This window comes from Carya illinoinensis, chromosome 13, assembly GCF_018687715.1.
Source record: "Carya illinoinensis cultivar Pawnee chromosome 13, C.illinoinensisPawnee_v1, whole genome shotgun sequence".
Taxonomy (NCBI): Eukaryota; Viridiplantae; Streptophyta; class Magnoliopsida; order Fagales; family Juglandaceae; genus Carya; species Carya illinoinensis.
In genome coordinates this window covers 4,311,115-4,326,675 of record NC_056764.1, presented here as the reverse complement: position 1 = coordinate 4,326,675, position 15,561 = coordinate 4,311,115, and the positions used below count along the sequence as shown (strand labels likewise).

At 37.9% G+C, this 15,561-nt stretch overlaps 2 protein-coding genes across 2 annotated transcripts; one reads left to right on the top strand and one right to left on the bottom strand.

The window, feature by feature from the left end:
- Positions 1–2,859: 2,859 nt before the first annotated feature.
- Positions 2,860–6,471, bottom strand: LOC122291412 (ferroptosis suppressor protein 1-like). Its single transcript, XM_043099119.1, has 4 exons — positions 6,308–6,471; positions 5,490–5,746; positions 4,622–5,067; positions 2,860–3,307 (listed from the first exon to the last, which is right to left on the bottom strand). Exons 1-4 carry the CDS (start codon positions 6,424–6,426, stop codon positions 3,050–3,052), a joined length of 1,080 nt encoding a protein of 359 aa, XP_042955053.1. The 5' UTR covers positions 6,427–6,471; the 3' UTR covers positions 2,860–3,049.
- Positions 6,472–7,804: 1,333 nt separating this feature from the next.
- LOC122291413 (uricase-2 isozyme 2) lies at positions 7,805–13,772 on the top strand. The gene is made up of 8 exons (XM_043099120.1): positions 7,805–8,104; positions 9,146–9,238; positions 10,249–10,324; positions 11,105–11,214; positions 11,851–11,942; positions 12,233–12,406; positions 12,684–12,777; positions 13,494–13,772. The coding sequence occupies exons 1-8, from the start codon at positions 7,901–7,903 to the stop codon at positions 13,575–13,577; spliced, it is 927 nt and encodes a 308-aa protein (XP_042955054.1). The 5' UTR covers positions 7,805–7,900; the 3' UTR covers positions 13,578–13,772.
- The last annotated feature ends 1,789 nt before the right edge of the window (positions 13,773–15,561 follow it).

Here is a 15,561-nt window from a genome sequence, read left to right as displayed (position 1 = left end):
TGCCCTCACAGGCACGCCATCCAACGTACGGCTCCAGCCCGTGCCTTGCAGATGAGACTAGTGGCATGCCTACCAGGCATGCCAACCAGCACAAGGCTCCAGCCTGTGCCTTGCAGCCCCATAGCCCAGACCGTCAGCTTGGGCTATGCATGCTCATCACCCAGGCCACTAGCCTAGGCCATGCAGGACCACCGCCAAAGTTACTTGACTAGGCACCACAGCAGCAGCACGACATCACCCTGTGCCCACCATCAAGCCTAGGCTTGGCACCATGCCATGCCCACCATCAGCAGGCCATGCACAGTGCCATGTCATGCCTACCATCAAACCAACGCAGCGAGCCACGTACCAGACCATGATTAGCCTAGTTGTAGACCATGCACCACCTTAGCCTACCAGGAGCCATGCATGCCATGACCACTATGGCTAAATTATCATTTTTATTTATTTTATTTAAAGACTTGATTAATTATTATTTCATTTGTTTATTTTATTTTGCCAATGGACCTTTTGGGAGTTTTCACTTTGTAAACTCTATAAATAAGACCCTTAGACATTTCATTAGGATCTTTTGACAAATTAAACATTGAGTGGTAGGCCATAGGGCTGGGACTTCTTCATTTTTAGTGCTTCATGCACTTGAACTCTTTTGGGGTGAAATTCATGAATCCCCAAGGAGAGGATCTTCACTATGCAATTCGTTAATTGGTGTTGGTTCATTCTATCCTTTAATATATTGAGATTTCCTGTGTTTTGCTAGATCTCTTATGTTCATATGAATTCTCACATATTCATAAGATTTCTTTGAAGAATCCCATCTCCCAAACATCAATTTCGGATAGCCTATCCGTTTGCCTTTTCCATCACCTTCAATTGCCTCAAATCACAAAACCCTAGCGTCCCATCAAGCCTAACACGTCCCCCCATCAAATCTTATAACCAAGAAAACTACAAAAAACCCTAGATCTAACATTGAGCAATTCGGCCATAGCCTCCTTGGCTTGGCTGAAACCCTAAATCATATAATTTCGCACTTCCATTTTTTCCTCCATCATTTGATTGATCAATTTCTTTGATTGGCTCACTCAAATCTTATCTTCCCACCAAAACACATTTTCCCTATCAATCCGACCCATTTTCAACCAACCCTTGCAATCCTAAATCTCTAGATCTCAAATCTTATTTTTAAGGAATTTCACAATTCCTAACTTTTAGGATTTCATAAGCCCCCTTTGCCCTAGCCGAATACACCCCCACAAGCCTTGGCTGAACCTCTAATCAAATTTAGCCTCACTCACTCATTTCTAAACCCTAGCCAAGATCACCTTTCATCTAATCCTAGCACACAAGTGGCACTTAGCACACCAATGGTCACTAGCCGTGCACCATCATCACCCAAATCGTGATCACCTAGCCCAAACACCATCTATAGTTCCCACCATTGAACCCTAGCCTCACTTCACCCAATCTCTCATTGGGCTACACGTGATCTACACCAAGTAAATGGGTCACATTGGTCATTAGAGGAGCAACAAGGCGAGGATCAGACCCTTAGTATTTGGAGGCTTGACCGAGGTCTCCAACACTTCTCCTTCCCTCACCCCCCGTCGGCCTCAATCTTCCCTTCGAAACTCCTTGTTGGCCTCCATCGATTGAAGAATATTTGAGGTTATAAATCAGTTTGCGATTGATAATAAGATAAATTAAATTTTGATTTGGTTTTCTATTAAGTTTTGTTTGGTTGATGAGAAAATGCAAGAAAATGTGAGAAAATGTGAGGCTATGTTGAAAAATGTACATGATCTGTATGTGGATGGTTGATCTGGATCTTTTCTTAGTTCATATAGGCAAGCTCTTTTGAGGCTATGTTGAAAAATGTACATGATCTGTATGTGGATGGTTGATCTGGATCTTTTCTTAGTTCATATAGGCAAGCTCTTTTGAGGCTATGTTGAAAAATGTACATGATCTGTATGTGGATGGTTGATCTAGATCTTTTCTTAGTTCATATAGACAAGCTCTTTAAACTATTCAGTATGTGGATGATTGTACACAGGTTGGACCAATATCACTAAAAAATATTCAGTTTAATTTTCTAGACCAATATCATGAAAGGCTGGACGAATACATTGTCACGTGGTTTCTCCCTCCCACTCTTTCTAAGCTCTTAAGCTCTTGCACGGTGATATTAAAGTGCTGTTAGAAACTTGAACGTTAGAAGGCGAAGGAAGTGGGCGTGTTTTGGTCTTTGTGGTTTCAAAATTCAGAAATATGTTCTTGCAGATATTATTCCGTGAGGTATTCGGGAGGTGACATCGGAGAGGGAAAGGAAATGGAAGGTATTTGGGAGGAGACATAGGGAAGGGAAAGTAAATGGGAGGGATTGAGGGATTCGGGAGGAGACACAGGATAGGGAAATTTTCTTATCCGTGAGGTAGGTCACATCGTAAGAGAAATAAAATCTCATATGCAGTGCGATATTATTGGTCAGTCAAATTGGACATTACACCCAACCGGCCTTGAGTTTTTCTCTATAATACAATAGCATCTTCCTTGCTGCATTTGGACGATATAAATTTAGCAGCTTTATTCTTTGGTTTTTGACCTCTCGATATCATTTAAAAAGTTGTTGCAGAAAGGATACTAAAACAATACGTTCATTACAGATTTTCTGACTAAATGGCTCATCTTTGTGAGGATGATTCTCTTAAAGTCGAAATCCAGAGCCCCTCTATCTTCTTGCTATGGTTATGAGAATCTGATGAACCGCATACACAGTACCTAAATATTCTGCTGCCTGCAGAAAAGTACTATCATACACAAAAATTTGAAACCAAAAGGAGATGGTGGAAACCTAACTCCAATCAAAGTTGCCTGCTGTCATTGAGAATTTAATCAACTACAGCATATCTATACGACGACTTATAACCACACGCTTGTGTTTGTTTTGTTCAATGAAAAGCAAATATTCCCAAAAGAAAAAAATATATATTGATTAACATAAAGAAATAATAATGTGCCCCCAAGTTCAGCTCATCTTTTAGTCAAATCAAGGTTTTAGCCCAAGTAGTTTCCTTGTCTTCCCCACAAACAGGTCCCCAGATTTGATCAAGCCGGGAATGCATCCACTAATTGTCACTATTGGAAATTGTGCCACTCCCTGTTTTCTTCCAAGTGAAACAAGTGCCATTGCAGAACCAGGCTTATAAGCAGCCATGTTGCTCTCGCTTCCTCCCATCATCAACTTCTTTATATTCTTGGCAGTCACTTGAGCATGGCTCTGTGCCAGATAACCTTGTCTGAGCTCCTGAATAAAAATCATAATGCATCAGACAGTTCAGAACAGATATTCCTGTTTTATAAAATATGGAAATTCATGGATATTATATAAACTAGAGCAATACACCAGCAAGCACAGTGGCGCTTCCTACCCAACCGTTTAAACACTATGGAAGGCTGTTTGTTCTAGTGAAAATGACCTTGATTGTTACCTACAACAAGGCAGGTTACTGATAATTGAACTGCAATCAAACCTAGTTCAGTGCTACCCTATCATGTAAGGAAGGCTGGTTCCAGGTAGCCAGGAGCACAACAAGCATCTCCAAGTAGGCAAGAGTTTCTTATGCACGGCAAAGGGTTCAGAAGGAGTTACAAAGTTTGCCAGTAGCTCAAGCTATTGAAAGGAGTAAAGAAGATTGATGGTTTGCTTTCTTCACATAATTGAATTCTCCTCCAACCAAAACAAACACATTAGGTGTATTTCTCATCTGAACCAATCTACCCTTGAGAGATTCATGCTCCTTCCCATAGCTCCAAAGAGACCAAAATTACATCTGTATCAATCCCATTATTGTTTTCCTTTTATTTTTTCATATTATTTTTCCTTACTCTTTTGGTAGCTCTCTCAACCCAATTGAAAGAGTCTGTCAGTCGGAGTCTTAGCTCACCATGATCCAATGACACAACAAATAAAGGCAGTGACTTCTGAATAAATTAACTCAAAACAGTTTACTGAATAAATTAACTCAAAACAGTTTACTGAATAAATTAACTCAAAACAGTTTACAGAACAAAGTTATCTTCAATCAAGTCCTATGTGAAAGAAAAAGAAAGGCAGCTCATATTGAAAGATGTCTCTAGCATGCAGTTATAAATTAGTTGAAGAGAAAAAAATGTCATTTTTCTTGTATTGTCAAATCAATTATAAAAGAGTAACGGATTTAAATGAAAGTCTATTTCAAACCTTTTAAGGCACCATTACACATCCATGCACATGGAATCGCCTGATGGATGTGAGATTAAAAGCAGACACGCATGCTACAAAAAGGAACAACTACAAACTCTTGCAGCCTGCTAGTCGGCAAGTACATGCATTATATGATTCATTCTCATTTGGTACAAATGGAGGCGAGATGAATTGACAGCTTCTTATTATAATCGTCATCACTTTGGGAAATTTTACAAGGTAGGATCAATAATTAGTATTGCTATGCAAAAGATGTAAACCTTACACCCTCCACTCTTTCATGCCTCAGTTGCTTAATTCGTGTCAGGTTTACTAACAAAAAATTTAGTAATTACAACCAAACAAGACCATAGAGAAAAGATTGGATGGGCTTACTTTAACATCAGTGATATCTCCTACTGCAAAGATTTTGTTACGACCTCTGACCCGTAAGTGCTTATCAACCATCAACCTTCCATGTATATCTAGGCTGTCTCTTAAAATAGTCTCTTTAATCCAAGACGAACCCACTGGTTTACCCGTACAGACGAAATGGCAATCAGCTGTGATAGTTTCTCCAGCAGATGTTTGGAAAATGCCATCTGATGAAAAGTCCAAGTTGACAGATTGATTCAAGATCACTTCAACTTTCTTTGCAACCAACCAATCCAGTGCCCTCCGGGAAGCCTTGGGGCCAATAAATTCCAGCAATCTTGTCCCCCGATGCACCAGAGTCACCTTCTTACCGGGAAAGTCAACAGCTATTTCACCAGCAAGTTCAACACCAGTGGGCCCCCCTCCAACAATCAAAACTGAATTAGCAGACTCTATCTTTTCAAAATCTGTAACACAGATAGAATGGAGTGAAATTTGATGCAAAGTAAAGCATAGATGACATTTTGTTCAAATTAAAAAAGAATGCGTTGCAAAGGTAAAGCATTCAGAACGTATAGCTTCAAGGCGCAAATTTTGTTGATGAGAGTAGACAGTCAGAATTAACCTCTTTCTTTCAACTTCTTTTCTGGTGTTTTTTTTTTTTTTGGGTTGTGGGAGGGAGGGGAGGAGCAGGGGTTGATTGTGACATTTGTATTTAGATAACTAAAAATATGATATAAAGGGTATTAGATTTGTTGGGTTTTAAAAGTAATTTTTTTCTTTTTGAATTTCCAGCATGCTCGAGAAGGATATTAAGCAAGCAGTCCATGACTCCACGCAAACAAATGGGAATAAAATTTTCCCACTTAAGGGATCTGTTTGTACTTACCTGCCCGGTACTCATTCAGTCTCTCGGCTTTAGATCTGGGAAGAGATTCTGAGTGTCCTGTTGCAATAACAAGATAATCATACGCAACAGTATTCCCTTCTGCTGTTGTGACTTCCTTGTCTGTGATGTTAGTTGCTGCAGATGTAATAATCTGAACATTGGGAAGGTAATCGGAGTGATTAATCACTGATCTTTCAGCAAATGATGGTTCCACCATTGACCTCAAGCTTGCCCAAGGGATTTCGAAGTATTCCTTCCTGATGTCATTTACCCCGCGTGTCAACACAGTTACATAGACATTTTTTTTTTTTTGGGGATCTTTGCCAATATCTATGTTAAAAATATATTGTGCAGGTGTCCAACAAGCGGGCTTCCTTGTTAACCCCACAAAGAAAAACCTTCAAGTTGTGATCTATGTTGGTTGTAATCTGATGCTGATTGCGTAAACATGTAATTATCACTTTAGTAACTTCGATCCCTCAGGCTCCGTTACATAGTTTTGTTTGACAATTACTAAGAAATAATTGTTGAAAGAAATAAAAAATAATGATCTAAGGTTAATGAACTTCAAGTTTCATATCGTGACTACAAACCTAATCTTAAATTTGGAATTTTTCTCATATTATAACATTCTTGCATCTTCGCATCTTGTGATGTTAATCAAAACAAAGCAAAGTTCCAAACTTTTCATTATTGACCCGTTCAACGGCAAATACTTCCCGAAAATCCCAAATCCACCATTTCATAAACTTTTATAATCCCAAGTAGAAAAAGAAATCAGAGGAGCTAAGAAAGGTTGCTAATAAAGGTAGACTTACTGATCGATGAGAACAACATCTGCAACAGACTGGAGAGAGTGGGCAACAACGGAGCCACCAGCACCCCCACCAACAACCACCACCCTCTTCTTCGCCCCCTCCTTTTCTGCTCGTGCCATCGGACTCTCCAAGCAAATCCCAAAAAATTAAAATGCAAAGAACCCCGTTATGTGCCACAAGTCTTAAAAAGAGTGGCCAGAGGTCCATTTTCAGGAATCATCCCCAACTACGCGTTTTCCCTGTATGGTCATGTGTTGCCAACGTGTGATACTTCTATTATGTGTTGGTGAAAGTTAAAGCAGTTATTTTTTTTTTTTGCATTTAACTTCGTTTTGTTTTTTGGAAGACTATATTACTTAGTTTTAGATGAATGAACGAACCAATGACTATATTTAGCGTTAATTCTAGAGTCTTAGATGAATATTGGCTCCTCGAATTGCCAATAATACTGTGACTAGTGATCATTCATTCATACAGTTTCCACACCATTCATCTGGTTCCTCTCACAGACCCCAGTAACCCTTTTTGTTTGAGCAAAGGAGAAAAAGAAAAACAAAGGAAATTATACCTCGCCCGCAGAATTGTTACTGTTTTCCGATTTGTCCTCAAGTTTATCAAAACTGTTCATTTACACCATATATGATCGAATTTCAATAATCTATCATCTCAGTTAAGACCTGACATTTTTGGGTCAATCGTCATATTTTAAGCTGATTCCAACCTGCATCGAGAGGATTAATTATAAAAGTTCAAATATTTAATCCGCAGCCTGAGGAAACGGTCATAATTAGAGAAGCGAAACGCAATTTGCCAATAAGGAAAGAGAGAAAAAGAGAAATTCTTTGCTGGGTTTTCAATACAGAGTTGGGAAAGGAAAGCCCAGATGGGAAGTCTAACATGGATATGGATGATGATTCGAACCTTGACCGAGAGGAGTTATATTTTTTCTACGAGGCAACGTCATAATCAGAGGAGTTATATTTTCTCTACGAGGAGACGTAATAATTAGCGATGCGTAAGGCAATTCGTCATTAAAAAAAATAAAAAAGAGAGATTCTTTGCTGGGTTTTCAATGCGAGTAATTGCTATATCAGATACATATAGATTGTACAGATTGGACAAATCTATGTCGAAGAACGAGGCTTATTTTTGAAAAATTAATTTTTTTTACGTTAATTTTATATTTATTAATTCTTTTAAAAATACTGCTTAGCGTTCGTGCGTCACTACCGATATCATTTTTCTATGGTCGAAGAGGTGGGAAGGTAAAAACCAGATGAGAAGGCTATCGTGGATATGGATTCTGGAAGCTCAGTGTGCGCTGTTCCGTGTGGCGTGCTCGTGTTGTTATGAATAATGCAACGAGAGACGTACGCGCTGCAAGTGGGACACCTAAGAAAGCGACTGTTTCCGTCAAAATACTAATAAAAAAGGAAAAATAAAAAGACTTTTATACTCTGACGACGGTTGCCCCATATAAAACCCACGCGCACACAGACAAGCAGTCTTACTGCTGCTCTGTACTTTTACTTAAAACCAGTTTTCATTCATTGGACGCCTTTTGCTCTCGGTGAATCCAACCCAAAGCCAAGCATGTCGAGGGAAATAGAGAATTTCAAGTTCGAGCACAGGCACGGGAAGGATCGGGTGAGGGTGGGTAGGGCTTGGAGAAACAAAGACGGCCGCTATTTCTTCGTGGAGTGGAACGTCAGCATCAGCCTCCTCTCCGATTGCCTCCCCGCCTATGTCCTAGACGACAACTCCGACATCGTCGCCACTGACACCATGAAGAACACCGTAACTTTTTTTTTTTTACTTCTTCTATCACTTTCTTACGCATTAGATTTCTTACTGTCAGGTTCTGTGTGGTTTTCTAGAGAACTAAGCAGAAGGAAGAGAAAATAGGAATTTTAATTTCATTTTGTTTTTCTTGTTCTACTTGTTATCTGAAAAGAAAGTTTGAAAATCATATTTCCTCAAATATGCGAAGATATTAGATTTAGTTTCTATTCACTTTGTGCTGACGTGACGTTCGTTTGTTCCCGAAGTAAAGCAGAGGTCTTTGATGTTCTAGCCCTGTTTTATCACGGAGAAACTGGGTGAAGTAGTTGTGTTAGGCTCAGTTCACTGAATACGTTCGTTTTTTCTTTTTCTGGTGAGAAATGATTGCAATCCAGTAATTTTGATCTTAAATTTGGTTGCTTTTTAGCAGCTCTAGAGGCTGGTACGCTCACTTTAGATTACTTGCTTATGAGTGTGTGAACTGTGAATTAATGCAATGTTAATGATCTCCGAGTTCAAAATCAAAACAGATCACACAAATGAAATTAGTACTCTGCACAAAATCTGGTTAGAAGTGCCGTCGCTATTTAATAAACGTATTTAATCTCTTCAAATCCTATGTATGGGGCATATATTTGTATTTGAAGGATGGAAGAACAGTCAGGTCATGGTAATTGATACACATACTTGATGGTATAGACTATGAAGCAGTCGCATGCATGCAGCCCAAACACTAACAATTAATTCAGGTCCATCAATGGATGTGGTTCTCAAATATAAAGTGGTACTTAGGACTAGGTATCAAAGCCTGGAGCACAAGATATGCACCCTTGAAAATGGGAAAATGGTAAAAGCAATTTGAAGTGAAATCTATTTAGCTTGATGATTTATCATTCTCATCACTTATCTTTTATGAGTAATATTGTCATTAGCTAATGTGATGATAAGGAAAGAAAAAATATATTTTTATTAGCTATCACATTTTGCTCTCTGTTTAATTTCCAGAAATGTTACTGCCATGTATTCTTGTTAAAATTGAGCTTAGTTGCAATACAGGTATATGTGAAAGCAAAGGAATGCTCAGAACAAATTTCAATGGAGGGCTTTGCAATTCTACTTGCTAAGCACTTTACATCATTTTACCACCAGGTAAATACCATGTAGATTTAGTTGTGTAATTTAAATTCATAATATGGATGAGATTTGATCATATTTCTATTTTTGGTTCCTTTAACTTTGTATGAAGGAAATAAAACTGATTACACCTATAAAAAAAACTTTGTATGAAGGAAAATGTAGAAGGCAAAGGCGGTTGCTTTTGGCATATACCAGCAATCTGTCTGTATAGATAGTAAGCAAGTTTAGTCTTTCCTTAATAGGTGCAGTTGTGAGTCATCCTTATTGAATGGCTGATTCGTGTTTTGGGATTTCAAGGCCAGGCATACCCTTTTGGAAAGTGCTAGTGTACCTCCTGTAATGTTGCCTGAAGGAAGAATAAGAAAGCCTGTGTAAAGGTTGTAACATTATGAATTTGATACAATGAACCAAGTGATGGAAGTCAGGTGGGGAAGGCATTAGATGTAATGGAATTTTTTTTACGTTACTTGGAAAAGTTGGGGGTGATAACTGGAGGTGAGGATTTTATTTTTCCGTAATTATGTAAAATCTGAAGCTCCTTTGAGATTCCAAAGCAAGGTTTGGTACATGTCAGGGCGTTAGCAAGCTGTGCAGTTCTATGCAGTATAGTCTTTGCACGTTTAGATTCTAATTTATTATCCAAACAGTACCTAATTGATTGAACTTGTAACTGCTTATAGATTTTTTAGTTTATATCAAAGTAAGAATACTTCAATTCACTACTTAAAAAAACAAAAAAACAAAAATTTAATTTTATCAAATTTTTTGTTCTTTTAAGTTTATTTATATGTTAGTATATCACCTATCAAATAAAAACTATATGTTAGCATGTAGTCAAAAGAGGGCTTTCTTTTTTCTTCTTTTGTTGTGTGTGTGTATTGAACTCAAAAGATATCCATGTTTCATCTATCATTAATTCCTTTATTTTTGTTTATCAGTAATAATTTCTTTTAAAAAAGCATATGTTTAACTCTTCTCATGCCATTTCTAGTCAATCTAATCCATGATCTTCACTTGCTTAGGTTACTGGTGCCATAATAAAGATAGTGGAAAAGCCATGGGAGCGTGTATATGTAGATGGTCAAGAGCACGAACACGGTTAGTTTTATCAATCTTTTGAAGGAGAGAGTGCACATATGATTTATACTGATTTCTGTAACCAAATAAAAAACATCTACCAAATTGTTTATTGTGATGAATTCCAAGGTGGTTTCATGGTATGAATTGCGCCCTTTCTTTCGTTCTTTTGGTTTTCTTTGATGTTGTTTAACTCCAAAAATGTGTTGGAAGTAAACGAGGTTCAATTGGCATCACCACTGAAACATTTGTGGGAATCGTTGTAAAGCAAAAAGAATAATATTAATCAATAAATAAGAATGGGTATATGGCCAAAATAGTATTATCACTCTCTCGGTGAGTAATTACACCGGCAAAAGGAATTAGCCATTGTGGAGTAACAAATCCATGGAAAGGACAGTGTTGTCACCATCATTGATAAGTTATGTCGAAATTGACTCTGGTTTGCTTAATGTGGTGTCTATGTAAAGAAAGAAACAATCAAAGTTCTGAAGATCGTGAGAAGCCAGTGGGAGAGCTTACTTTTCCCCCCCCTAAAAATCTTTATCTTTCGTTAGTAGTTTTTTTTTACCTTTATTATAAGGAAATAATGGTACTATTGGTACATATCCCACACTTTCCCCATCCCTTATTAAGGCTCTGCTACTGGCATTGCTCAGCCAAATTGGATAGAACTTTCTTCAGTGTTCCAATTATAAATGCATTTTCATTGGCTTGAACAGCCAAGTAAACGATCTCCATTTTTTATTATTTTCAGCTTTTAGATTTCTAGTGCTGTCACTAATAATGTCTCCATTGTAGGTTTTAAACTCGGATCTGAGAAGCATACAACAGAAGTATTTGTAAAGAAGTCTGGTGCATTGCAGGTGACTTCTGGTATTGAAGGGTTGGCTTTGCTGAAGACAACCATGGTAACCTCATTTCTCTTTTACCTTAACTCCAGATGTACTTCTTTGCTTGACAAGGCAAGAAAGCCTGTGATGCTTGTCAATGTTTATGCTTTTATATGCACTAAATATGCTAACATGAAACTGATTGACGCTGTGTTTATTGTCTGTTACTGGTATGTGTTCTATGTTTTGAGGGAAGTATGTTGGTTTCAGATTTGCAAACATAGTTTAACTGTAACATCTTTGCTGTGCCATATTTATTCTTACCACTTCACATTATGTGGATACAGCAAGTTGCAAGCAAAAGAATTCTATTATCTACTAATATCCAATAGTCAAAGTTAAATGTTAGTTTATCCATGAAAGAAACAAGAAAGGAGTTAATGGTAGAGAGGAGAGAAAAATGCAAGTTTATAATGGAGAATTAGAAAACCTGAAATTGGCACAAGCATATCCAAATTTCTTACTAGTAAACATGGATTGATAACAGCAGTGGATCTTGAATTGAGAATTACTACTACACTCTCGAGTGCTTGATAAATATTGCAAAACAATAATTGTTTCAAAAAATTCCACCACTAATTTCAATGTACTGTAATTGTGGCACACACTGGTTTCTCTGATGATTGGTTTCGTTGGATTTTATGTTTTGAGCAGTCAGGTTTTGAGGGATTTATTAGGGATAAATACACGGCTCTTCCTGAAACACGAGAGAGAATTCTGGCGACAGAGGTCACAGCAGCATGGAGGTATGGATATGATCTTTCAATTTAATCAACAATATGCAAGGGGAATCAAGTGAAATAATAATAACAATAATAATATATTTGGGTTGCCCACTTCGTTCTTATGAATTGAGTTCCCAATATTTCTGTTGCTTCCATAATCAAACTTATACAAGGGGTATCTGGTGAAAAAAGGAATTAAAAATTTTGTCTTGCCCTTTTGATTCTATATTGAGTTATGGTTATGTTGATTCCATTTTAATTTTCTGAGTCTTTAAAATGCAGTCATGTTTCTGGGCTAAACTTGGATGCAGGTATTCATATGAATCTCTCTCTAGCATCCCTCAGAAGCCATATTACTTCACAGACAGATACCTCGATGTGAAAAAAGTTCTGGTTGAAACTTTCTATGGTCCTCCAAAACAGGGGGTATACAGTCCATCTGTTCAGAATACGCTCCATCACATGGCAAAAAGTGTACTCAACAGGTCTCTCTCTCTCACACACACACGCACGCACGCACACACAGACATCCACCCACATACACCTCCACCTCTCACTTCCACACTAGCGGGCATACACTGCATGACCACAAACACTCAGGCATAAACAGAGACATGCTTCATGTTTATGCTCTTACTTGTATGCAAGTGCAGGTGCATGTATGAACCAACTTCCTTGCACCCATCCACTTGTTGGCACAGAATGGTTCGATTTTGTTAAGATCAATTATTATTATTTTTTATTTTTTGTTTCATCTTCCAGGTTTCTTGACATCTCATCTGTCCAATTGAAGATGCCGAATATTCATTTCCTACCTGTTAATCTGAAAAACAAGGATAATGAAACAATTGTAAAGGTAGGAATTCTCTTTACCTATGTCTGCCAGAAGTAGTGGGAAAATACCAAAGTAGCTAATCGTTGACATAGAGTTTATATAATAGCACACTAACAATCACTTGGGATATATATAGACTTGAGGATTTGAAGTCATTGTGTTCGAAGAACAATCGCTTGATAGGAATTTTAGCAATGCAAGATGGAACTCAGCCTTGAAGATTTTTCTCCAACAAATACACTGGTCTTGTGAATATGAAATGGCATATTATGCCTAACCATTTCTGATCCACATATTCATAAAGTTGATACCTAAAAACTGAAATCCAAATCCTAGTCTTTTATGTACTTATATCCAGATGAACCAGGAATTGCATGTTATTAGATTAGCCTACCATGTCCTGTCTCCCTTGAAAAGAGGAAGGTTCCCAAGGGGGTATTGGGGGATTGAACGATTGAGACCATTCATGGGTGGGGATCATTCAAAATTTTATTGGTGTTAAAAACATACATGTTTACTTGCTTTTGTTGCCCGTCTTAGTCTCTTCAGAGCCACAGCTGCCCAGTTACCAATTTAAAGCCTGAAATAGAGTAATTTCTTGGCATTTCGCTTTATGCAGGGCATATATACATCTCTTTGATTATTGTTAGCCTCCCCACTCTTATCCTGATTGAACTTTAAGCTGAGATTCATCACTTAGCCATAAAATGAAACTGACTAATGGGGTTCTTCTGCAGTTTAATGATGATGTGTATTTACCAACGGACGAACCACATGGATCAATTGAAGCTAGCTTGAGCCGCTTCTGGTCAAAGATGTAGAAGTTGCATGTTGTTTGAGCTTTTGCATAAATAAAGGCTCAGATGTTTCTTGTACTGTTGTGCGTTAACTTGTACTGTTGCGCGTTATCTCCCTTGTAATAAATCTCTTTTGCTTTAGTGGGGACACTGTTTTTGGACACCTGGTGCCAATAATAGATAAATAAATAAATCTCTTCTACTTACCAATGAACTAAATGAAATCTTCCTCAACATTTTGCCTTTTCTTTGGAGTGCAAGCCCAGTGGGTCATTGTTATAACCAAACAAGTTGGACAGTATCATTGTCGTAATAAATTGAGAGAAGGATCGACAGAAGATTCCTGTAATCATGTTATTTACGATTTAGGTAATACTAGACTGAATTTGCCACTCCTTTTTTTTTTCAATTTTCCCTGAAAGGCATACAAGATGCTTTGCAGTTTTGAGGGAGTTCCAGTTGCACAAGCCCATGTATGAATGAAAGTTTGATGATTTCATGTTCTAATATCAGTAAATGTATGAATGAAAGTTTCAGAAATATGGGCAGTAATCAACTGACTAGTATGTGGGAGTTAAATGAATATTTTCCTTTTCTCCGCTCAATTTTTGAATGCTTTTTGGGGTCCCTCTTCATTGTTGGGCCTCTATGTGTGGAGGTTGTGTTTGAGGCGGTCTGGTTTTATGATCCGATTTTACAAGATATCGACCTACTAATTAGGGTTTATTATTATACTAAACCCATATATGGCCGTCGTATTGTATTTATGATTGTCATGTGAATAAAATTTTCTATAGATTCGTGGATATAGGCATGTTGTTGAATCACATAAATAGTGTGTGATTGATTCTAATTTTACTTTACCCTTTCTTCTCTTATTGTTCCGTATTCATTTCCTAACTCTAATTACTCAAAGTTGAGGTACCAATACGCACAACGTGCTCATTCTTCTGCAAATCGGTTCTCTACCACGTCTCTTCTGCCTTGCCCATAGGGGTGTTCAAAATTCCGAAACTTCCGATTCCGACCGATTTTCGCTCCGATTCCGATACTAGCGGAGTCGGAATATTCGGAACTCAGAATCGGAATATTCCGATTCCGATTCAGAAGTTGGAATCGGAATTGGTACCCGGGTTCGTTCCGATTTCGAATTCTGACTTCCGAGTTTTTTTAAAAAAATAATCCAGTTGCAAAACGACGTCGTTTTCGAATTTCGACGGCTAATCCAGTTGCAGCTAGATTATTTTAAAAAAAAAAAAAAAAAACTGGAACGGCATCGTTCCGTTTAAAAGGGAACGACGCCGTTTTGAATCACTCGGATTGCATGACCGAGTGCTCTCACGGACAGTCACGGTCTCACTGTCACATTTCTTGCCTCTCAGACTTGAAGACTTCAATGCTGCCTCTCACGACTCACGGTCTCGACTCTCACCGATTTAGTTTACATCCCTCCACAGACCTCTCATGCCGCAGGCCACCATCGATTAGCCGTCGCCGCACTGCCACAGTGCCAAATTCGAGCAGTTTTTTTAGTAAGGTAAATATAGGTGACTCATGAGATAAATTGTGTATTCCGAATTTTATTTAAACGGATTATTTGATGTATGGAATTTTTCTGTGAATGGTGAACGACGTTGTGATTCTGTGAAATGATTATGTATTAAGGAACCGTTTTTCATTTTCAGTACTTTATTTGTTTGTGATTTTGGACATTGAAGGCAACCTGTTTGTAGAAATGTCACAAAGAAAATATTGGGCTATTTTCAGCCGTGGTTTGGTGGATGTTGGGGTCCACTTTATATATATACATTATAATATATATGTCCTAATTTATATATATATATATATAATATCCGAATATGTCCTAGTTCTAGGGTTGGCAGATTCTTTTTGTGCCTAAGGAGGTATAGGAGCACCGTAGATGGAATTTGCTCTTCGCTTTGCATCCCTGTCCTCTCTAATGCCTATAGACTATGGTTATATCTCGACCCAGGACCCCCAAAATTTT

Bases quoted from the DNA above. Each gene is read 5' to 3' on its own strand.
- LOC122291412 (XM_043099119.1), bottom strand. From the start codon at position 6,426: ATGGCACGAGCAGAAAAGGAGGGGGCGAAGAAGAGGGTGGTGGTTGTT. The intron at 5,747-6,307 runs GTAAGTCTACCT...AAATGACATCAG, and splicing joins GATGTTGTTCTCATCGATCA to GAAGGAATACTTCGAAATCC. The intron at 3,308-4,621 runs GTAAGCCCATCC...ATTTTTATTCAG, and splicing joins GAGATATCACTGATGTTAAA to GAGCTCAGACAAGGTTATCT.
- LOC122291413 (XM_043099120.1), top strand. From the start codon at position 7,901: ATGTCGAGGGAAATAGAGAATTTCAAGTTCGAGCACAGGCACGGGAAG. The intron at 8,105-9,145 runs GTAACTTTTTTT...GTTGCAATACAG, and splicing joins CTGACACCATGAAGAACACC to GTATATGTGAAAGCAAAGGA. The intron at 12,778-13,493 runs GTAGGAATTCTC...GTTCTTCTGCAG, and splicing joins ATAATGAAACAATTGTAAAG to TTTAATGATGATGTGTATTT.